Raw genomic sequence first — 25,642 nt, 5'->3', positions numbered from 1 at the left:
AGAAATTAAACAATAATTAATGACTTTCCAAAACAGAATCCATCAGGACCATGTGGGTTCACTGGTGAATTCCCCGTAACATTTAAGAAAGAAATAATACCAGTTTTCTACAATCTCTTCCAGAAGATAGAAGCAGAGAAAATACTTCCTGATTCATTCTATGAGAACCAGCATTACTCTAATATCAAAACCAGACAAAGACATTACAGACCAATAGCCCTCATTAATATATATGCAAAATCCTCAACAAAATATTAGTAAATTGAATCCAATAATATATAAAAAGAATTATACAGCATAATCAATAGGGATTTATTACTCCAAGAATGTAAAGCTGCTTCAACATTTGAAAATCAGTTAATATAATCCATCACATACATAAGCTGAAGTAGAAAAACCATGTGATCATATCAATTGATTCAGAAAAAGCATTTGACAAAATCCAACACTGATTCATGATAAGAATTCCTAGCAAATGAGGAATAGAAGGGAACTTCCTCAACTTGATATAAAGAACATATAAAAAAACCTACAGCTTACATCATACTTAATGGTAGGAAACTAGAATCTTTCCTGCTAAAATCAGGAACAAAGCAATAATGTCCCCTTTCACCACTTGTTTTCAGTGGAAGTACTAGCTAATGCAATAAGAATAGGAGATATAAGGTATGCAGATTAGGAAGGAGGACATAAAATGATTTGCCTTTAACTGATCCTCTATACAGAAAATCTAAAAGAATTAAAAATAAACTGGAACTAATTCACAATTATAGCCAAGTTTGCAGAATATGGTTAATACATTAAATTCAATTGCTTTCCTATATACCATGAATGAACAAGCGGAACTTGAAATTAAAAACACACATCTACTTACATTAGCACTCTTAAAACTGAAATACTTAGGTATAAATCTAATAAAATATGTACAACATCTACATAATAAAACTATCATGAAAGAAATCAAAGAAGAAAATAAATGGAGAGATATTCCATGTTGATGGACAGAAACACTCAACAATGTGAAAGATGTAAGTTCTTCCCAACTTGAGTATTGATTCAACACAATCCCAATAGAAATTCCAGCAAGTTATTTTTTTGGATACTGAAAAATTGGTTCTAAAGTTTATATAGAGACATGAAAGGCCCTAAATAGCCAATATAACATTGAAGGAGAAGATAAAGTTTGAGAACTGACATTTTTCAGTAATTTCAAGACATTATAAAGCTACAACAATCAAGTGCGATGTTGATAAAAGGACAGGAAAATAGTTCAATGGAACAGAATAGAGAGCCCAGAAATAGACCCACATATAGTCAACTGATATTTCAGAAAGGAGCAAGGTTGATATAATGGAGAAATAATAATTTTTCAACAAATGACTTTATAACAACTGGATATTAACATGCAGAAAAATGAATCTAGATGCAGACCTTATATCCTTCACAAAAATTAACTCAAAATGGATCATACACTTCCATGTAAAATATAAAACTATAAAAATTCTAGGAGATAGCATAGGAGAAAAATCTAGATACCTTGGGTATGGTGATAACCTGTTAAATACAATATTAAATGCATGGTATATGAAAGAAATGACAAGCTAGACTTTATTAAAAACTTCTATTCTGTGAAAAACACTGTCAAAGAACAAGAAGATAAGCCAAAGACTAGACTAATGGTGTTTAGTGATGGCAATATCCACCAAATTGCCTGAGTTAACAGTCTAGAAGTCATTCTGGTTCTTCACTCTCTCTCTCTGCTCCCTTGCCTCATGTCAAATTAATCATTAAGTTCTGTTGACTCTACCTTCCCAGTATCTCTCTAGCCTTCAGGACCTAGAGTAAAAGAAGTAGTTTATAGATGTCTATGGCACTTTGGCCTTTTTCAAAACAGCACTCTAATTGAATTGCTATAGCATTCTCCCACCATCTGTTTCTGTGAGTCAATACCCAATCCATGTCTTTGGGTGGCTGCCTATTCTGCTTTACCCTGGCAGCAGGTCTGGTTCTTTGATCCTCAACTTCCATGATTATCAAATCAGAAAAATTTGACTGTGACTACCTTAATCCAGACTATCAGAATATGATACAAAGTCCAGCCAGAATCTGAAGTTCAGACTTTATTTCAGAATTGGCTGGGGTAGATCCTTAACACCAACCCCATCCTGCTCCAGCATAGTGAGACTGTGGCCTACCATTCATCCACTCCTCTGACTTGATGCTAAACTCGTAGGTGGTCACCCACAGCTGCTCATATGGCATTTTGTTGGTCATCATGGTTTGCAGAAGAGGGAAGGCACTCTTCTCCTTTTCCAACAGATCTTCCTCCTTATTGATCAACTGCAGGCAAAACAGAATGCTGTCTATTAAGTGGGTGGTTCTCCTGACCCCTAGAAGCCACCATGGCAAATTCCTCAACACTTTGAAAACCAAGTTAAGGAAAATTCTTGTTAGCAAGAGAAGAAAATAAGGTGTGGACTCAGGACCCCTTTGTACCTCTGAAAGCCATGGAAACTGAGATCTAGCTGGGTGAAACTTGAGAATAATTTGCTACTTCCTCTACCAACTTGTTTCCACTGTAACATATCTATTGCCCCATTTTCACAATCTTCATGTGCACAGTTGCTGTTTACATGATGTTGCCTTCTTGTGTTGACTTATTTCAAAGGTAAAAACTATAATGGTTAAAGAACTCACTAGCTAACTTTCAGGTACTTAGCTTCTCCAAGTCTTACCTCATTTTATTTTTTATTTTTATTTATTTTTTAACATTTTAAAAGTATGCTTTATTGACTATGCTGTTACAGTTGTTCCAATTTCTTTTCCCTTTGTTCCCCTCCACCCAGTGACCCCCCTCCCTCCAGTTGTTCCCCACCTTAGTCCATGCCCATTGGTTGTGCATATAGTTCTTCTCAACATCTATATACTCCACTTCCTCCTACTATGCTTCTTAATTGCTGTAACATCTCCTTTCCTTTCCCCTCTGTCACTCCCAGCTGATCTCCCCCCAATATGTTCCCCATACCTATAATTCTTTTTTCCACTCTCATTGCCTACTTAGTTTGCCTTTGTTTTGATTTCCTGGCTTCTGTTGTTGGTTGTTGTGATACAGTTTTCAATTAAAAAAAATAAATTCCCTTTTTTTCACAAGGTTACTTTATTTTATTTCATTTTATTTATCGGTTTTTAGAGAGACGGGAAAGGAGAAAGATATGGAGAGAAACATCAATGTGCGGTTGTCTCTCATGGGCCCACAACTGGGGATCTGGTGTGCAACCTAGTCATGTGCCCTGACTGGGAATTAAATCAGCGACACTTGGTTCACAGGCTGATGCTCAATCCACTGAGCAACAGCAGCCAGGGCTTACAGTTTTCATTTTAATGTTCATAGTTTTGATACTCTTTCTCCCAAACAAATCCCTTTAACATTTAATATTACAGTGGTTTGGATGTGATGAACTCCTTCAGTTTTACTTTGTCCTGGAAGTGCTTTCTCTGTCCTTCTATTCTGAATGACAGCTTCACTGGATAGAGTAATCATGGTTGTAGGTTTTTGCTTTTCATTACTTTGAATATTTCTTGCCAGTCCCTTCTTACCTACAGAGTTACTTTTGAGAAAGCAGCTGATAGTCTAATTGGGACCCCTTTGGACATAATTCTCTTCTTCTCTCTTGCTGCCTTTAAGATTCTCTTTTTATCCTTAATTTTTGACATTTTGGTTATAATGTGTTTTGGTGTGGTTCTCCCTGGGTCCAGTTTATTTGGAACTCTCTGTGCTTCCTGGACCTGTAAGTCTATTTCCTTCCCCAGGTTAGGGAAGTTTTACTTCATTATTTTTTCACATAATTTTTCAATTTTTAGTTGTTCTTCTTCACCCTTCTGGCAACCCTATGATTCAGATGTTGGCCCGCTTATAGCTGTCCCATAGGTTTCTGAGCCTCTCCTAATTTTCTTCAATTTTTGTTTCCTCTTTCTGCACTGGTTGACTGTTCCTTCCCTATGTTCCAATTTGTTGATTTGATCCCTAGTTTTCTTCCTCTCACCCCTAGTTTTGTATGTGTTTTCATTCATTTCAGCAGTACTAGACTTCATTCCTTCCCTGTCTTGATTAAGATCTGCTGCCAGGTCTGTAAGCATTCTTATAACCAAAGCTCTGAACTGTGCCTCAGAAAGATTTCCTATCTGCTGATCTGTTAGATCAGATATTTGCTGTCTGGTGAGCTGCATGATTAGGGTCTCTATCATGATCTGTGCCATCCTGACCGTTTTGTGTTTACCTTTGCTTCCTGGGGTGGGGTTGTCACAGCTCCTATGCTATAGGGACAGAGCCCGTGCACTCATCACTACCAGGCAACCGTTCTCACCATGCTATGGTGTTTTATGTGTGAGGGCAGGGGTCCAAGATGGATTCTTGCCATTTACTCTCCGTTGAGAGACTGGGAGATTCTTCTTCCATTCTCACCCCCTCTGGCCTTCACAGTTTGAGGTAATGGCAGTCTGCCTTCTCCAGCATTGAAATCATGAGCTGAAGGGTCTGGTCTGCAGCTGGGGGTGCTCCCCAGGTGTTTCTCACCTCTTTTTAAATATGGGTGTCTGTTCTTACTGCCGTCCTGCTGCTGGCACTGCAGCTGCTGCTACCAGCACAGCTTGACCTCTCTACCCCAGCTTCACCCCTCCTACCCATCTGGACGAGCACCATTTCTTTATAACTTCACACATTGGACTTTCCTGTAGCTTTATTTTCTGGAACTTCTGGTTATTTATGGTTTTGTGGTAGATGTATTCCTTCTTAGTTGTGGAGGGAGATGGAGCGTGTCAGTCTAGGCCTTCATCTTGGCCAGAAGTCAGTTCTCTCATTTTAAATAGAAATAAATGGAGATAATAACAGTACATACCCCCAAAGTTTGTTATGGTGTTAAGTGATATAGCACATATGAAATCATTTCTATATTGTTGAGCACATAATGAATTCTCAATATATGTGAGCAATTATTCTATATTACTCTATTACAATTTCTTTTCTGTGTCCAAACTCAGTGAGTAATAAAAAAGCTAATAAAATATAGGAATATAGAAAAAGGTAGATGAAAGTACCAATGAAAGAACTGGTCAATCAATCAATCAATACTCTCCAGCTGATGGGTGATGTTAGGAAAACACAAAACCAAGGACCAGAACCAACAGAACAGTACAATCATAAGTCCCCTTCCCAAGGCCCCGAACCTCAAATTCCACCAATGCCTGATCTAGGTTCTTGGAAAGTTCATTAAGCTTTTCAACATTGTTCTTCATTTCTTCTGTAGTCATCAGTTCATGTTTTCTAAAGCCTTCCAGTTCCTTGCTGTAGCCCTCAAGAGTCGACTCAAATTCTGAACACCTGAAAGCAAAGACATACCACTCACATTTGGACTTTCCATTTTGTGTATTCAGTCATATCATTGTTCATCCATAATCTGCCCTCCTGATCTATATATCTATCTATCATCTATCTGTCTATCTTACTACTTATAATCCCACCTCCAAGAGAGAGCTGTTGTAAACTATATTTTGTGGTTAAATACTTTTACATGTTTTCTTATATGGTGATATATATATATATATATATATATATATATATATATATATATATATTCAATGAAAGTAGACTTCAGTTTCATTTGTTAATAAGGAGCAACTTTGTCATGCTAGTAAATAATACACTGGATGCTTTAGGTTAAAAAATAAAAGCCATTTAAGAGTTGGCTCATGCCAGGAATGAAAAAACACAGACATAGTTCTGGTTTTATCTAGTGTCAGTGTAAAGTGATAAAATAAAGATATGTAGTAGATGGTTTTGAAAGGAAAACAACAACAGGAGTCTGAATAGAGTAGTAATAGAAAATATATATACTATATCTATTAAATGTATTGAGTATATATATATACATTATTCATCTATCCATTACATACTTATTATTGAGTGCTTAATATATACCAAGAGCTGCTCTAGGCATCAGGGATATATTTGTGAAATACACTGTTAAGCTTCCTACCCTCATGAAGTTTGTATTTTAGTTCAGGAAGAGCTGGGCAATAAACATACATGGATAAATAGATGAATAAATGAATGGATAAATTCATGCATAGACAAAGATGAAATATTTATGATAGTGATAAATGCTCTGAAGGAAATAATAGAGAGTGGAGTGACTAGTGCGTGGAAGTGAAGGGTTACTTTAGCTAGAGTGACCAGAGAAGACCTATCCAGAGATCTATCTACTTCATCCATATCATCAACAAAGCAGGTCTTAAATTTACTTCTCCCTTTTCTTAATGAGGTAGAGTAATGCAGAGTTAAGGGGACAGGTTTGAGAGCTAGGCAGACTAGGTTCAAATTCCTACTTTGCCACTTAGTAGCTATGTGACCTTGGTTAAATCACTTTACCTCTGTGTGCCTCAGATATATAAAACGGGGATGGAAAAGTGCCTACTTTAATATTTAATAAACTAACATATACAAAACACTCAAAACTGAGCCTGGTCTACAATAATCACTATACAAGTGTTTGCCCTCATTCACTAAATTGTGAACTTTATCAATGCATAATTTATCTCCTTAATATTTTTCTGTATCTCCAGCATTTAGAAGAGTGTCTGGCTTACAATAAACAATCAATATTCACAGAATGAATAAGGGACTGACCATTGAGAACAGCTATAGTGACATAGCATAAATTTGGCTATTATCTTAAGAACACTTAATTCTGTTATGGAAGCTTTAATGTTCATTTTTCCTTAAAAGTCATTTATGAAAGTTAATTTTCAAGTGGTTTTATTTTGGTTTTCTTTCTAATTGCACTGTGTGGTAAGCAGCCTCTGATAGTGTCCCCATAAATTTCCCATGACCTATTGGTATTTATATCTTTCTAATTGTCTCTTCTTGAGTTTGGGCTAGAGACCAAGTAACTCACTTTTAACAAGTGATGAGATGTCACTTCTAAGACTAGGTTATAAAATTACTGGAATCAATCTCTCTCTCTCTTTCTCTCTCTCTCTCTCTCTCTCTCTCTCTCTCTCTCTCTCTCTCTCTCTCTCTCTCCCCTCTCCCTCTCTCTCTTCCTACTCCTCTCCCTCTCTCTCATAATGGGAAGCCAGCTGCCATGCAAGCTACTTTACATAGAGGCCCATGTAGCAAGGAACAGAGGGCAGTTTCTGGCCAACAGTCTGTGAGGAACTGAATTCTACTAACAATCATGTAAGTGAGTCTGGAAATGGATCCTCACCCAGTTGAGCCCCCAGATGAGAATGAAGCCTTGGCTAACATTCTGACTCCAACTTCATGAGAGACCTTGACCTAGAAGCATACAGCTAAGCTGCCTCTGGGTTTCTGACCCACAGAAACTGTGAGATAATAAATGTTTGTTGTTTTAAGATGCTAGTTTGGGGGATCATTTCTCACATAGAAATAGATAATGAATTCACACTATTATAAAAAAATATTACCCATAAAATTTGTTTCTTCAAAAAATTTTTCAAGTCCTAAAATATGGTCAATTAAAAAATATTCTATGGACATTTAAGAAGAATAGTTTTGTTTTCACTGTAAATAGAAAGTTTGATATGTAGTTGTTTACTTCTGCTATGTTCTTATTCAAGTTTCACTCTATTCATTTTATTTATTTATTATTTTTTTATTATTTATTATTTGTTTATTTATTTATGATCTTTTATGTATATATATAAGGGTTGATAATAGCTTTAATTTTCTTTTACCCACCTAAGTAACCACCTTGGAACGCTAATGTTTTTGCCTTAGTATTAACATAGCTGATTCTCCTTGTCTTTTCTTTGTAGTTGCATGACATATTGTTGCCCGTAGAGAAACTTATGCTTTCTCTGCTCTTCATCAGAGTAGATCAGGAACAAAGATTAGATCAGTGGCAAGATTAAATCAGTTATTAAAAACTTACAAAGGATAAAGAGGACAGAGGAACATGTTAAATGACACCACAGAGGTGCAATCAGCAAAATCTATATTTGGGGGAAAATGACCCAGTTTCTTTAATAAATAAATTGCAAGAAAAAAACAAAGATAAAAGGGAGACCCACAGAGCAAAATAAATTTAACAGACAGTTGTAATTATGTAGATATTTTTGGATTCTGACTGAAGAAAATCATTTAAAAAATTAATTAGCTCATTTTGCTCCCCAGATTACTTCCTATTGTATTTTTAAAAACTTTAAACTCATTACTGTGATCTCAAGGAACTGCTTCTCTAACTCTCCAACCGCATTCTGTAGCCGCTCTGCTCCTTTGACCAAGGTTTTCCCACTGCTGAGCCCTTTCCATGCTGAGCTCAATGTCTGGAGAAATCCCCTGATACTCGCTCCCTCTCCACATCTTCACTTAATGGGACCCTTCTCATCCTTCAAGTCTCTTCTTACATGAGCCCCTCCCTTACTACCTACTAATTTCAATCACTGGATTCTGTTCCCTGTTCATTTTCTCCTTAGAGCTTGTATTTATCTACTGTGTCTTCCACCTCCTGTGTCAATTTTGTTCTCTGTATCCTCGGAGAAGGGTAATAGAGACAGAAGCACAGGAGGGAAAAGTGAAGATGGCCCAGCCATCCTCTCCTTCCTCTGATTATTTTGCACTGAGGTCTTAAGACCCAGAGCTAGAAAACACAGATGTCATGTAGACAGCCTGTTCTCAGCTACTTGTTTGTTTTTGTTTTCTAATAACCTGTGATTTTAGACTCTGATAGGTATTAAAGTTAGAGAATATTCTCACTGTGAAAACTTTTATTCATTCATTCAGTCAGTCAGTCAGTCAGTCAGTCAGCCAGCCAGTTGATCAGTCATCACAACAGTGAATACCAACTAGGTGCAAGGCACTGTGCTTTATCTAAACTTCAGAATACAATCTGGAGTTCTCCCTATAAGATATCTTCCCTTCTTTCCCCAAAGATGTCAAACAGTTTTCCATTGAACTCTCATTGCAAGAACAGTTTACATCCCTAGATATCCATCATAAATATTACAGGATGTTTCTGGAACCATGGAGCCTACCACTGAATGGGACAAGTGGGAGAAAAGTTATTCTCCCACTGCCCACACAATCAGGTGCCGCTGGGTGCCTTTTCACATCATTAAAATTCTTTTTGAGGCTCCAAATATATCACTCACATATGAAGATAAATCTCTGATAAAAGCAGTTTTGAATTCTTTTCCGAGTAAAATAGTATATAAGTTCAGTGATCATCTTAACATATTACTATTAATGAAATTATTATTTTAATTTCTTATAATTGTTTAGCACATTATAGATTCCAGAGTACCTCCATATCTATAATATATATATATATATATATATATATATATATATTCCATATAATAATACAATTGTTAATAAATAGTGGGCATTCAGGAAATTAGGTTGAGTAAACGAGTTGTATTGGAGGGGCCACTTGGAGTCTAAGGGAGGATAGTGGAGAGTTTAAACAAAGTGGACTGGGTAGAATTCTGGCAAGAAATATTTACTACGATGTTCAAAAAACAAACCTTAATGATAGGACTACTTATATGGGTGAGATGTGAGTAAGGTTAAAGGAGTAAATAGGAGGACTTCTGGTCAAGATGGAAGCCTAAGAAAACATACTTCACCTCTTTGTGCAACCATATAAATAATTACAACTAGACGTCAAAACAAATAACACCCAGAACTGTCAGAAAATCAAGCTGTATGGAAATCCAACAACCACACTAAAAAAACCACATTCATCCAGACAGGTAGGAGGGGTGGGGATACAGAGATGTAGTGTGGTGTAGAGAGGCAGTGGCAGTGAAATGGGCAGTCCCACATTCATGTGTGGTGGAAAAAAATTGGGATGGGTACCTTGAGAGTGAGCAATCCCAGCCGTAGGCCAGAATACACAGCTCAGGGTTCCAGTGCCAGAAAGATAAATACCCATAACTTCTAGCTGTAAAAACTAGTAGGGGTTGGGGCAGTGAAAAAACTGCTGGATTTCCAGGAGACTACACTTAAAGGGCCCACTTGGAATTAAAATGTAGGTGGACCCAACCCCTCTGTGATTTAGCACCAGGGCAATATTTGAAAGAAAGCCAGTCACATAGGGACAGTTCAGGATAAACCTCCAGGAGCCAGGCAGCAGCATTGTCCCCTCTCCAAGTCTCACCACCCCCACAGGGACACAGAAAGGTGAAGTTGGTTGCCCCACCCTGATTATTAGCTAAGGCTCTGCCCCACACAATTTGCAGGTGACTTTTCTACTACAGTCCATGCTACTAAGACAGGGAACCAAAGCAGCTCTAGCTAATACACAGAAAGAAACACAGAGAGGTTTCCAAATTGAGGAGACGAAGAAAAGAAGCCAAAATGAAAGAATAGAACAAAACACCAAGAAAATAACTAAATGAAACAGAGACAACCAACCTATCAGATGCAGATCTCAAAACACTGGTGATCAGGATACTCAAAGAACTCATTAAATAGGGTGAGAAAATAAAAAAGAACCAGGAAGAAATTAATATTACACTAAGTAAAATAAAGAAAAATCTACAGGGAATCAACAGTGGAGAGGATAAAGCTGGGAATCAAACCAACAATTTGGAACATAAGAAAGAAATAAGCATTCAACCAGAACAGCAAGAAAAAAAAAAGATTTTTTAAAAATGAGGATACCATAAAGTATCTCTGAGACATCGCCAAACATACCAACATCCAAATCACAGGGATGCCAGAAGAAGAGGAAGAGCGAGAAATTGAAAACTTATTTGAAAAGATAGTAAAAGAAAACATCCCTAATTTGGTGAAGGAAACAGACATACAAGTCCAGGAAGCACAGAGACTCTCAAACAAGTTGGACCCAAACAGGACCACACCAAGACATATCATATTTAAAATGCCGAAGGTTAAAGATAGAGAATCTTAAAAGCAGCAAGAGAAAAGCATAGTCACCTACAAAGGAGTTCCCATAAGAGTATCAGCTGATTTATCAAAAGAAACTTTGCAGGAAGGAAGGGACTGATAAGAAGTATTCAAAGTGATGAAAAGCAAAGACCTACAATGTAGATTATTCTATCCAGCAAAGCTATCATTTAGAAAGGAAGGGCAGATAAAGTGCTTCCCAGTTAAAGCTAAAGGAGTTCATCATCACCAAGCCATTATTATCTGAAATGTTAAAAGGACTTACTTAAGAAAAAGAAGATCAAACTCTATATCCTACACACACATACACACACACACACAAAACAAACAAACAACCAAAAAACTCAACCTAATCAATGAACTTGAAAAATAAGCTGCAAAGAAAGTCAATATTCAGAAATTGAAGACATTTTTGTACACTAACAATAAAATATCAGAAACAGAAACTAGGGAAAATATCCCATTTACTATAGCAACAAGAAAAATAAATTACCTAGGAATAAACTTAACCAAGGAGGCAAAAGACCTGTACTTGGTGAACTACAGAAAACTGAAGAAATTAAGGAAGATACCAATAAATGGAAGCATATATTGTGCTCATGAGTTAAAAGAATTTACATCATTAAAATATGTATACTATTGGAGGAGAAGATGGCGGCGGAGTAGGGGCAGTGTTCGCAGCTCGCTCCTGTTAAGGACAGACTCCAGGAATGAATGCGGAAAGGAGTGGCTGAGTGAGTGTGGATCTCCGGTAGCATGAACAGGGAGGAAAGCGTGGGAGCAGCGTGGTGGGTGGTGGAGGGGTTTACCACACACTGCAGGCTGAGTCATTCCGGGACCCGGTGAGTCTGCAGTACCAAGCCGGAGAGCTCACTAGCCGAGAGCTGCTTGGAGGCTCCCCCTGCTAGGGGCACACCGATAAGTGAATTCTTGTAGGGAGTTAGGGAGAGGATTTGGCCGAAAAAGCCAGAGGAGTGAGAGAACAGTGAACAACCAGGACTGGGAGAAACTGTGTGATCTGAGTCTAGAGAGAAACCTCCACAGCTACAACCTCCGACCGAAAGCTCGGCATTCCGGGCGCGCGCAGCACTAGCGGTAGGGCCCTACAAAGCAAAGGGAGAGTTTGGGGGCAAGGAGACAGTCTGCACAGAAAAGCTGCTGTGGAACTCCGGACTGGGGGAGAGCTCTTAAGCAAGAGAACAGTGCATGCCCCCAGTGCTTTAAGCAATTGCAATAGAATCCCACAGAACAAAAGGTGGGTTTGGGGCTAGGAGAGAAAAAGGGTGCGCAGGGCATGTAAGTAGGAAAGAGAGCAGAGGTGGTGATTCTGGAGTGGAGATGGTTTTAGGGTGGGGAGAAGGGCCCACAGGGAAAGGCTGCTGTGGAGTTCCGGACTGGTGGAGAGCTCCTGGGTAGGAGAGCACTGCGCTGACTGACCACACTAGAATCCTGCAGAACAAAGGGACAGTGGTGGGGCAGGAAGAGAGATAGAGCACGCAGGCCTATAGACAGGGAAGCCAGCGGAAGCTGTAGCTTGAAATAGAGACAGTTTTGGGGCAAGGAGAAGAGCCCATGTGGGAAAGCCGCTGCAGAGCTCCAGACTAGGGGAGAGGTCCTGGGCAGGACAGTGCCACTGGGCCCGGCGCTTTGACCAACTGTGCCAGAGTCCTGCAGAACAAAGGGACGGTCTTAAGACAGGGAGAGAGGTAGGGTGCGCAGGCATATAGACAGGGAAGAGAGCAGAAGTTGTAGCCTGGGAAGAGAGACAAGACTGGAGTCACGGCGGGGATTTCTGGCAGGCACAGGCTGGACCAACAGTGGGAAGGAGTAGCTGGACAAGCCTGAGGAGGGCTGAGGGTGCCACAGGAGAGGACAACTAAATGCAGCCCACAGCAGAGTGGCGGTAGGTCCACGAATAAAAGACTAGCAATCCCAAAATCAAGCAGGACCCTCCCACAGCCAGCCAACCAACCAGAAAAGATTTGAAACCCATGGAATTTTGAATAGGGGTGAACTCAGGAAGGAAGGAAGGAAAAACAAAAAACAAAAATACCCAGAGACTGTGCCTAAAAGTTGAATTGAGTTAAAATCCTCTCATTCTTTTATTTCTCACTCTCTCTAACTGCCCCTCCCATCCTTTCTTATTCTCTCTCCTTTTCTCCCCTCCTCTTCCCTCCCTTCTCTCCCCTCAGCATGTCTCTCCTTCATCCTATTCTTTGTAAATTTTGTAATTTTAAGTTCTCTCCCTTTCCTTCCTATTCCCTTCTTTTAATCCCCTTCCCTCACCCTTATCCTTGTCCTCCCTCCGTTTCCTTTCTCTCTCTCCTTTCTCTGTGCTAAGCACTTTCAATTTTATTAAATTTCTTTCTTTATTTTGTCCCCCTTCAGTCTACATTTGTTTTTCTTTCCTCCCTTGCCCTTATTTTCCTTCTCTCCCTATAAATATTCTCTCTCTCTTTCTTTCTCTCTCCCCATTCCACTTTATATTCTAATCTTTTAATATTTAAATTTTAATCCTAATCTATTCCCCTCCCCCTTCACCCTTCCCTTAACCCTTCTCTCTTTCCACCCCATTCCCTCACTTCTTTCCCTTCTTCTTGTATTTCTCTCCTTCATCCTATCTTTTGTCAAATCTTCAATTTCAATCTTTCCCTCCCTAATATCTCCTCTTCCTCCTGATTTCCTTCCCTCCTCTGTGTTCTTTCCCTCCCCCATCCTCTTGATTTCCCATCTCTTATTCCCCTTTCTCTATATTCTCTCTTTCTCTCTATCTTGCTATTTTATATCATGTTTTAATCTCCTAATTGTTTTTTATAATATATATATATTTTTAAATTTTTTAATCCAGTCCTCCCTCTTCTCCCTCCCCTTCTTCTTTTGTTCTCTCTCCTACCCTTCTCTTCTCTCCTTTCTCTCTCTCTTTCATCTCTCCATTCCTGTCTTGCTATTTTCTACTCTGTATTTTTATTCTTGAAAAATTCTTTCTCAATATGTTTCCTACCTTCTATCCTCCTCAGCCCTCTGCTTCAGTTTCTAGCTGTCTGTCTGCCTCGATGGCTGTTGTGTCTATCTTTCCTCCCACGCTAAACATATAGCATATACCAATTATATAATCCTAATACTATACACTTCCACTTTCTCACTCCACACTGTAACCCTCTCCTCCTTTTCAAACATACAGTGTAAATGTTAATTGCTGTCTTACATCACCTTGATCCAAATTGCTAATATTATTACTCTATCAACCTCCCGCTCAAAAATTACCCTTCCTTCATTTAAAACAACTCCTATCTGTTTCTCCGACGAAATAAGAGTCCCAATATCTCCACAAGTATATTAATACAGGCTCATTTGCAACTAGAGTGAGATTGCAGTTGGGGGAGATATTGGAGGGTGTGGGTTTCTTGCCTGGGTTGTGTGATTATGTTTTAGCAGCACCTCCACAAAATATCTCAAGACAAGGTGGGCAGAGTGACTCTCAATCAACTAAACAGAGAAAAAGACCCACCAAAGAGTACCTGAAATACAACCACACAGATTAAAGAAATAAAATCAAGGACAATACAGACAGAGATCCAAGAGGGCGGAGGAGTAAGTGGAAGCTATATTAACCTCCTCCCAGGACGAGCCAGTGTTGACTCACTCCCAGTACAGCAGACAGATCATTCCTCTCGAAGTGGCATCAGACTAAGGGGAAATAAAAGCCCTGCCTACAGTAATTAAGCTGCCACACCCATGGTCCTTAAGTCTGACGGCTAATCACAGATTGGGTAGATTAACAACTAAAGAAGACAGACAAAGGCAGTAGATCTCTGGAGGTCTCAAATAGGCTGCCTAGGGCCAGTCTGGTACATGCTCTGACGTTACCAGAGGCAGATCCAGGAAGTGCAGATCATTCTAAGAAGCACCAACAAACAATAGGAATCACAAAAATGGGGAGACAGAGAAACAACCCCCCATCAAAAGGAAAGGTAGAATCCCCAGAGAGAATGCTAAATGAAATAGAGGGGAGCAAAATATCAGATACAGAATTCAAAACATGGACTATGGAGAATCTGAATGAGCTCAGCAAAACTACAAAGAACTCCAGGGAAACTACAAGGAACTCCAGAAAAACTACAAGGAACTTACAGAGAATTACACGAGCATGAAAAGGGACATAGAAGCTATCAATAAGAGCCAGGAGGAAATGAAGAATACGATCTCTGAATTGAAGAACACAGTAGAAGGAATTAAAAGCAGGCCAGAGGAAGCAGAAGATCGGATCAGTGAGCTGGAGGACAATGTAGACAAAAACTCCCAGACAGTGCAACAAAATGAAAAAAGACTGACCAAGACTGAAGAGGTTCTAAGACAGCTGCAGGACAACATGAAACATAATAATATCCAAATCATAGGAATTCCAGAGGAAGAAGAAGAAGAGCAAGGGATAGAAAACCTCTTTGAAAAACTAATGACAGAAAACTTCCCTAACATGAGAAGAGAAAGAGTCACACAAGTCCAGGAAGCACAGAGGGTCCCAATGAAGATGAACCCCAATAGGCCCACTTCAAGACACATCATTAATTAAATGGCAACATTCAAAGACAAAGAGAAAATCCTAAGAGCAGCAAGAGAAAAACAACTAATAATATACAAGGGAGCTCCAATAAGGCTATCATCAGATTTCTCAGCAGAAACACTATAAGCCAGAAGGGAATGGCAAAAAATATTCCAAGCAATGAAAAATAAAGGCCTACAACCTAGAACACTCTACCCAGCAAAGCTCTCATTCAAAATGGAGGATGAAATAAGGAGCTTCCAAGACAAAAGAAGGCTAAAAGAATACATCTCCAGATCATTCTAAGAAGCACCAACAAACAATAGGAGTCACAAAAATGGGGAAACAGAGAAACAACACCCCATCGAAAGGAAAGGCAGAGTCCCCAGAAAGAAGGCTAAATGAAATAGAGGAGAGCCAACTATCAGATATGGAATTGAAAGCATGTATTATGGAGAAGCTCAATGAGCTCAGCGGAAACTACAAAGAACTCCAGAAAAACTACAGTGAACTCCAGAAGAACTATAAGGAACTTACTGAGAATTATACCAGCATCAAAAAGGACATGGAAGCTATCAATAAGAGCCAGAAGGAAATGAAGAATACGATCTCTGAGTTGAAGAACACAGTAGAAGGAATTAAAAACAGGCTAGAGGAAGCAGAAGATCGGATCAGCGAGCTGCTGGAGGACAATGTAGACAAAAACTCCCAGACAGTGCAACAAAATGAAAAAAGACTGAACAAGACTGAAGAGGCTCTAAGACAGCTGCAGGACAACATGAAACGTAATAATATCCGTATCATAGGAATTTCAGAAGGAGAAGAGCAAGGGATAGAAAACCTCTTTGAAAAACTAATGACAGAAAACTTCCCTAACATGAAGAGAGAAAGAATCATGCAAGTCCAGGAAGCACAGAGGGTCCCAATGAAGATGAACCCCAACAGGCCCACTTCAAGACACATCATAATTAAAATGCCAACATTCAAAGACAAAGAGAGAATCCTAAAAGCAGCAAGAGAGAAACAACTAATAACATACAAGGGAGCTCCAATAAGGCTATCATCAGACTTCTCAGCAGAAACACTACAAGCCAGAAGGGAATGGCAAAATATTTTCCAAGTAATGAAAAACAAAGGCTTACAACCAAGAATACCCTACCCAGCAATGTTCTCATTCAAAATGGAAGGTGAAATAAGGAGTTTCCAAGACAAAAGAAGGTTAAAAGAATACATCTCCACCAAACCAGCATTGCAAGAGATGCTAAAGGGTCTGCTTTAAGAAGATGAAGAAACAGAGAGAGACAGAGAGGAACACGAGTACAAAGGGGGAAAATGACAATGAATAAGTACTGAAAGAAAGAAGGAACTTCTACCATTTGCAACAACATGATTCGAACTAGAGAGAATTATGCTTAGCGAAATAAGCCAGGCAACAAAAGAAAATTACCTTATGTTATCACCTGTTACAGGAAACTAATGAACAACACAAACAGATCAGCAAAATTGAACCAGAGGTATGTAAGCGAGGACTAAACTAACAGTAACAAAGTGGGAGATGGGAGGGAGAGAAGTGGTGAGAAGGGGAAGGGTCTAGTCAAAGAACATGTATAAATGACCCATGGACATGGACAACTGGGTGGGGACTGAATGTGGGAGAAAGGAGGGACAGGGTGCAGAGAAGCAAGAGTGGGAAAAAAGTGAGACAACTGTAATGGAAAAACAAACAAACTGAAAAATTTTTAGTTGGGGGGAAAAATAAAAATATAAAGAATAGAAATGCAAGTTCAGTGAATATTAGAAGGACAAGGATTTTCCTTCACACTGTATATATTTTCTTCCTATCTGATCCCTCCAGAATTTGGCATTCTAAAGAAGTAAGTAATGACCTAAGTTTCTTTGCATAAAACTAATAAGACCAGTTGTTAATAACGATTTTTTTGACTAAGACTTTGACTGGAATGTCATGCCTAAAGGAGACATGCTTGGGTTTTGGTTGTTACCAAAAAGCCCTGAGCAACTGGGACTGACTTTCAAAGGTAATAAAAGTCCACAAGACAAAAGGCCTGGTACCTTGGATGGATGAGCGGTCCATAGCAATCTTTCCAGGGAAGGAACGAACGTTGTTTTCCTGAAAGATGGTTAGAAGGGACCTTAAGGCACAATGGAAAACCAGGAGGATCTGGAAAAGACAGGTGTTTACAGGCAAGGCTGAATGCCAGGTATGTGGCTCAGTTTCTGTGCCCTGAAGGGCAGACTGAAGGTCACCCTAAATGTTCCTTGCTTAAGTTCCAGCAAAACAGAACTAAAGATCATAAGTGATCATTTGCTGCTCTTGTTGTGTTTATGCAAATGAACAGGATAAATTAAAAATGAACTTAATGCAGTCCCTTTAATGACAAGGAGGGTAATCTTAGGGAGAAAAATCACGATTCAAGGAAGATCACAATGCCCAGTGGTAGACTATAAAGTAGTGCAGCCAACCGTCTTTAAAGTTTCTTTTCATTTAAAATTTGTTTTCATCTGAAAGTTAAACTATGTCTGTGGCATTATCAAAGATGTTTAATTTACAGGCAAGAAGAATGTCAAATGCCTTGCAACTGGATGTCTTTCCGATAAGACAGTCCTACAGATCTATAAACTTGTGTGTGGGTTATGTTACATAAATTAACATGTGTTTTCTGTTTTCAAAGGGCATAAGCCTACGATCTCATTACCTGAGTGATTGTCTGTATGTATAGGCCTCACTTAATCCTGTCTGCATTGCTGCCTCCTGAGACTCAATGGTTAGGCTGAACTAAGTGGCTGGGTTGGTGAAGAATGGGGTTGTCTGTGGGCTTCACTTTAAAACTGGTTTCTCTTTTCTATCCTAATGGCTTGGATAGAAAGAGCCCAGAGGCCTGAGAGGGGGGAAACCTAAAATATTCCCCTCAGCTTAAACTAAGTATAATGGGCAAAAGGGTTTTGGACAGGTGAGATATACCTGGCATACCTTCCTCTAAAGAAGCCCTTCTTTTCCCTAATGTGGGACATTGAAAAATTAATACCTGTCTTTTGTTATCTAGTGGTTATGGATTGAATGATGTCCTTTAACCCTGTTGCCCCCAGAATACAACAAGGATGCCAGCCTGTTAAACCAAGCATGCCATTGTCCAGAGACAGCCAACCAACCTGGAGTCTGCACGATCCTTCCCCTTGTGGGAAAGCCACCCTCCCCTCCACACCCCCACTCTTATTAGGGATTTCTTGACCCAAGGGTAGGTAGGACGACGACCATGTCCAGCTTGAAGCAACTGGAGGAGCTCGAGACCTTCGTCCATTGTCCTTTATAAGATTGTAAAGGGTCTTAAGTCTGAGAGGGAGGGATTGTTATTTTTTATTGTTAAAATATTTAACTAATTAATTAATTATTTTAAAAAAAAAAGAAGAAGAATATATGAAAGAGTGAGCCATGGGCATGGACGTGGGGAGGGGATTGTCAGGGAAGGGGGGTGCTGGGCGGAGGGGAGCAAAGGGGAAAAAATTGGAACTATTGTAACAATATAATCAATAAAATATACTTAAAAAAAAGAATACATCTCCACCAAACCAGCAATGCAAGAGATGCCAAAGGGTCTGCTTTAAGAAGATAAAGAAACAGAGAGAGACCGAGGAGAACAAGAGTACAAAGGGGAAAAAATGACAATGAATAAGTACTTATCGGTACTAACCGTAAATGTAAATGGATTAAATGCTCCAATTAAAAGACATAGGGTAGCATAATGGATTAGAAAGAATGACCTACATATATGCTGTCTACAAGAGACCCACCTTAGAACAAAAGATCTACACGGACTGAAAGTAAAGGGATGGAAAAAAGTATTTCAAGCAAATGGACATGAAAAAAAAGCTGGGGTAGCAATACTTATATCAGACAAAACAGGTTTCACAGCAAAGTCCATAAAAAGAGACAAAGAAGGGCATTTCATAATACTTAAGGGAAAAATCAGTCAAGAAGATATAACCCTTGTAAACATATATGCACCCAAATTAGGAGCACCAAATATATAAGGAAAGTTTTGAAAGACTCAAAGAAAGATATAGACAGTAACACACTCATAATAGGGAACTTTAACACCCCTTTGTCAACAATGGACAGATCTTCGAAGCAAAGAAACACCAAAGATATTGAGGCACTGAACAACACTCTAGATCAAATGGACTTAGTCAATATATATATAGAAGTTTTCACACCAAAGAAGTTAAATATACATTCTTCTCAAATGCACATGGGACATTTTTAGTGATAGACCACATAGTAGGACACAAAACAAGCCTCAACAAATTCAAGAAAATTGAAATTTTATCAAGCATCTTCTCAGACCACAATGGCTTAAAATTGGAAATCAACCTCAAGGAAAAAACTCAAAAACATTCAAACTCATGGAGAATGAATAACATGCTATTAAATAATGAATAGGTTAACAATGACATCAAGGAAGAAATCAAAAAGTTTCTGGAAACTAATGATAATGAACACACAACAACCCAAAACCTATGGGATACAGCGAAAGCAGTCCTAAGAGGAAAGTTCATAGCAATACAGGCCTACCTAAAAAAGCTAGAAGAATCTCTAATAAAAAATTTAACCCTACAGCTACAAGAACTAGACGAGGAACAACAAGCAGAGCGCAGATCAAGTAGAAGGAAGGAAATCATCAAGATCAGAGCACAATTAAATGACATAGAGACTAAACTAACAATTCAAAAGATCAACAAAAGTAGGAGCTGGTTCTTTGAAAAGATAAAAAAAATTGACAAGCCTTTAACCAGGGTCATCAAGAAAAAAAGAGAGAGAACCAAATAAATAAAATCAGAAACGAAAGAGGAGAAATCACAACTGATACAACAGAAATACAAAGGATTGTAAGAAATTATTACAAACAACTGTATGGCAAGAAATTTGACAACCTAGAGGAAATGGACAAATTCCTGGAAACCTATAGTCTTCGCAAACTGTCAAGAAGAAGCAGAAAGTCTGAATAGATCAATAACAGCTAGTGAAATTGAAGCGGTAATCAAAAAACTCCCAGCACACAAAAGCCCTGGACCGGATGGCTTCATAAGTGAATTCTATAAAACATTTAGGAAAGAACTAACTCCTATCCTCCTCAGACTATTCCAAAAGATACAAGAAGAGGGAAGACTCCCAAACTCGTTCTATGAAGACAGTATTACCCTAATCCCAAAACCAGGTCAAGACACAACAAAGAAAGGAAACTACAGGCCAATGTCGCTGATGAACAGAGATGCTAAAATCCACAACAAAATATTGGCAAACCAGATTCAGCAACACGTTAGAAAGATCATACACCATGATCAAGTGAGATTCATCCCAGGGATGCAAGGATGGTTTAATATTCGCAAATCAATAAGTATAATACACCACATAAACAAAATGAAGGACAAAAACCACACAATCATATCAATAGATGCAGAAAAAGCATTTGATAAAGTACAACACCCATTTCTGATAAAAACTCTCAGAAAAATGGGAATAGAGGGAGCATTAATCAACATAATAAAGGCCATATACGAGAAACCTGAAGCCAACATCATACTCAATGGGCAAAAACTGAGAGCATTCCCCCTGAGATCAGGAACAAGACAAGGATGTCCACTCTCTCCACTCCTATTCAACATAGTCTTGGAAGTTCTAGCCACAGCAATCAGACAAGAAAGAGAAATAAAAGACATCCAAATTGGAAAAGAGGAAGTAAAACTGTCATTATTTGCAGATGACATGATAGTTTACATAGAAAACCCTATAGACTCCACAAAAAAACTACTCGACCTAATAAGTGAATTCGGCAAAACAGCAGGATACAGAGTCAATATTAAGAAATCGAAGGCATTTTTATACACCAACAATAAAAACTCAGAGATAGAATCTGAAAGAAATATCCCATTTACCATAGCAACAAGAAAAATAAAATACCTAGGAATAAACTTAACCAAGGAGGTAAAAGACCTGTACTCAGAAAACTACATAACACTGAAGAAAGAAATTAAAAAGATACAAATAAATGGAAGCATATACCATGCTCATGGATGAGAAGAATCAACATCATTAAAATGTCCATACTACCCAAAGCAATTTATAGATTCAATGCAATCCCTATTGAAATACTAGCAACATATTTCACAGACCTAGAACAAATACTTTAAAAATTTATATGGAGCCAAAAAAGAGCCCGAATAGCCACAGCAATTTTGAGGAAGAACTCAGTAGGAGGAATCACAATACCTGATAGCAAACTATATTACAAGGCCACAGTAATCAAAATAGTCTGGTACTGGCATAAGAACAGACATATAGATCAATGGAACAGAATAGAGAGCCCAGAAATAAACCCAGGTTCATATGGTCAACTAATATTTGACAAAGGGGGAAAGAACATCAAATGGAGTGAAAAGAGCCTCTTCAACAAATGGTGTTGGGAGAACTAGACAGGGACATGCAAAAAAATGAAACTAGACCACCAACTTACACCGTACACCAGAATAAACTCAAAATGGATCAAAGACTTAAATGTAAGCCGTGATACCATAAAAGTCCTAAAGGAAAAAATAGGCTGGAAAATTTTAGATATCCCATGTAGCAACATTTTCACTGATATATCTCCTAAGGCAAGGGAAATAAAGGAAAGAATAAACAAATGGAACTACATCAAATTAAAAAGTTTCTGCTCAGCTAAAGAAAACATCAGCAAGATGAAAAGGAAACCAACCATATGGGAAAATATATTCCCCAATGACATCTCGGACAAGGGATTGATCTCCAAAATATATAAAGAACTCATATGACTCAACACCAAGAAGACAGACAACCCAATTAAAAAATGGGCAAAGGACCTGAACAAACACTTCTCCAAAGAAGACATACAGAGGGCCCATAGACATATGAAAGTATGCTCAACATCACTAGTCATCAGAGAGATGCAAATAAAAACCACAATTTGATAGCACCTCACACTAGTCAGAATGGCCATCATCAACAAATCAACAAACAACTTGTGCTGGAGAGGATGCAGAGAAATGGGAACCCTGGTGCATTGCTGGTGGGAATGCAGACTGGGGCAGCCACTGTGGAAAACAGTATGGAATTTCCTCGAAAAGCTAAAAATGGAACTGCCTTTTGAACCAGCAATTCCATTGCTAGGATTATACCTGAAGAATCCTGAAACACCGATTCAAAAGAACCTATGCACCCCTATGTTCATAGCAGCACTAGTTACAATAGCCAAGTGCTGGAAACAACCTAAATGCTCATCTGTACATGAGTGGATCAAAAAACTGTGGTACATTTACACAATGGAATACTACACATCAGAAAGAAAGAAGGAACCCCTACCTTTCATGACAGCATGGATGGAATGGAGAGTATTACACTAAGTGAAATAAACCAGATGTAGAAAGACAAATACCGTATGATCTCATCTAAAAGAGGAATCTAATGAATAGAAGAAATAACTGAACAAAATAGAGCCCAAGACATAGAAAGAAGGAACAGACTGACATTGGCAAGAGAGGAGAGGGGAGGGGGATAAGGGGCAAAATAAGGGGAAGGGTCTAGTCAAGGAACATATATAAATGGACCACGGACATGGACATCATTGGATTGACTGTGGGAGCAGGGTTTGGGTGTGGCAGGGGAGAGCAATTGTGGGAAAATGGTCATTAACTATGGGTGGGTATTGCTGGAGGGTATGGGGGTACTGGGCAGAGTGGGGCAAAGTGGGAAAAATTGGAACAACTCAAATAGCATAACCAATCAAAAAATTTTTAAGTAGCAAGTAGTATATAGTGAGGCACCAACTATGACCCCTTGGGGAGTGGGGACAGTGAAAACTGAAACCATGGAGGAGAAAGAATTATCCATGAGAAATACAGCTGCCACCAGAGACTAAGGCCAAACAGGGAGGAAGAGGAGGAAAAGCCCTCCGCATTCTCCAACCTGAGCTCTCTGTTGGCCATGCCCTGACTGGATCCAACTGGCCAGGGAGCCAGAAGCTGAAGACTGGGCAACAGCCAACCCAGCACTGAGCCAGTGGAGGAAGATGGAGAAGTAACAATTGGGTGGGTGTGGGCACAGCAAATGGAAAATAATTAGCACCAAAGGTAAAATTAATTGTAGCCTGGAAAATACAGTCAAATTTCTTGCATAGGGAATGGGATTTTTGTAACAGAGGATGAATGAGTGAATATTGCTCAGATCTCTTTATGAGTTGTTCTTGGGATTAACACAAAATGATGAATGGGAGGTTTAAGGGTTCACTAAACAGGACTGAGCCCAGGGCTTCAGGGTTCTTCTTGCTGAGCCTTTTCTAGAGCTGCTCCTCTGCTGAACTATGTTGTTGAGAGCTCAGCAATCAGTCAATGGTATCAACCTGGAGCCACCCCTCTAAAAGGCCACGGCAGCAACAGGCCAGTGGAAAGTGCAGTCACGTTTTAAAAAGTAGGGAAGGACACCTGGGGAAGTGCTCTTAACACCAGACCAGACCAGACCCACAGCTCACAGTTCCAGCGCTGGAGAAAATAAAGCCTCATTGCTTCTGACTGTGAAAACCAGTGGGGGTTGGGTTGGAGAAAGAAACTACCAGTCTCTCAGCAGAGTTGCTTGTTTAAAGGGTCCCCACAGCACTGGAACATCCACAGACCCACCCACTCTTGGAGCGATGACCAGGGCAACAGCTAGAAGGGTACCAGTCCCATATGGGAAGTGGGAGAGGTGCCTGGAAAAGGGTTGTGTGCTGAGCAAGCAGCACTGTTCCCTCTCAGACCCCTTCCCCACATATGGTGAAACAGGTTGCCCTGTACTGATGAATACCTAAGGCTCTGTTCCTTACAACATAACAGGTGCAACAGCTCTACCTAAGAGACAAAGGCAAACAAACATGGGAGCCTGTAAAGATGAGAAGACAGAGAAGTATGGCCCAAAAGAGGGAACGAATCAAGGTTCCAGTGGGAGAACTAAGCGATGAAGAGATAGCCAACCTAACAGACGAGGAGATAATCAACCTAACAGACATAGAGTTCAAAACACTGGTGTTAAAGATGTTCACAGACTTGACAGATATGCTTGAGTAAGGCAAATGCAGAAAGGAAGATGTGAAGGCTATACTAAATGAAACAAAGGAAAATCCATGCAAAACCAATGGTGAAGGGAAGGAAACTATGGTTTAAAACAATGGTTTGGAACATAAGGAAGAAATAAAGACTCAACTAGTACAGAATGAGAAAACAAGAATTGAAAAAAAATGAGGAGAGGATTAGGAACCTTCGGGACAACTTTAAAAGTGCCAACATCCAAATCATAGGGGTGCCAGAAGGAGAAGAAAAAGAGCAAGAAATTGGAATCTTATGTGATAAAACAATGAAGAAAAATTCTCCAAATTTGGTGAAGGAAATAGACATAGACGTCCAGGAAGCACAGAGAGTCCCAAACAAGCTAGACCCAAAGAGGACCACACTAAGACACATCATAATTAAAATGCCAAAGGTTCAAGAAAAAAAGAGAATCTTGAAAGCAGGAAGAGGAAACCAGAGAGCTACCTACAAAGGGGTGCCTATAAGCTGATTTCTCAAAAGAAACTGCAGGCAAGAAGGGACTGGCAAGAATTATTCAATGTCATGAAAAGCAAAGACCTACAACCAAGATTACTCCAACCAGCAAAGCTATCGCTTAGGATGAAAGGGTAGATGAAGTGCTTCCCAGACAAGGTGAAGCTAAGGGAGTTCATCATCACCCATCCCTTATTATATGAAATGTTAAAGAGACTTGTTTAAGAAAAAGATCAAAACTATGAACATTAAAATGACAACAAACTCACAACTACCAACAACTGCATCTAAAAAAATAAAAACAAAATTCAACTAAGTGAACCAGAACAGAAAAAGAATCATAAGTATGGGGGTCATTTGTAAGGTTAGCTGGGAGGGGGGAGGGGGAGTAATGCGGAAATAGTGCAGGGATTAAGCAGCATAACTGGTTTGTACAAAATAGACAAGGGGAAGTTAAGAATAATATAGGAAAGAGTGAAGCTAAAGAACTTATATGCACAACCCATTGCCACGAACTAAGGAGTGTGGAATTGCTGGAGGAAAAGGGGGTACTGGGTAGAGGGGAGCAAAGG

General features: G+C 39.2%; 1 protein-coding gene across 1 annotated transcript in view; it reads right to left on the bottom strand.

The window, feature by feature from the left end:
* DNAH3 (dynein axonemal heavy chain 3) overlaps positions 1 to 25,642 on the bottom strand; it is a 286,172-nt gene that overhangs the window by 201,639 nt on the left and 58,891 nt on the right. Inside the window, 2 exon segments of the mRNA XM_090277784.1 lie at positions 2,196 to 2,340; positions 5,224 to 5,377. Of these exon segments, the coding sequence (XP_090133910.1) occupies positions 2,196 to 2,340; positions 5,224 to 5,377 (299 nt within the window).

The sequence above is a fragment of the Furipterus horrens genome, unplaced genomic scaffold, assembly GCF_987537825.1.
Source record: "Furipterus horrens unplaced genomic scaffold, mFurHor1.1.pri manual_scaffold_5, whole genome shotgun sequence".
In the NCBI taxonomy this organism is placed as follows: Eukaryota; Metazoa; Chordata; class Mammalia; order Chiroptera; family Furipteridae; genus Furipterus; species Furipterus horrens.
This window is presented reverse-complemented; position numbering and strand designations above follow the sequence as displayed.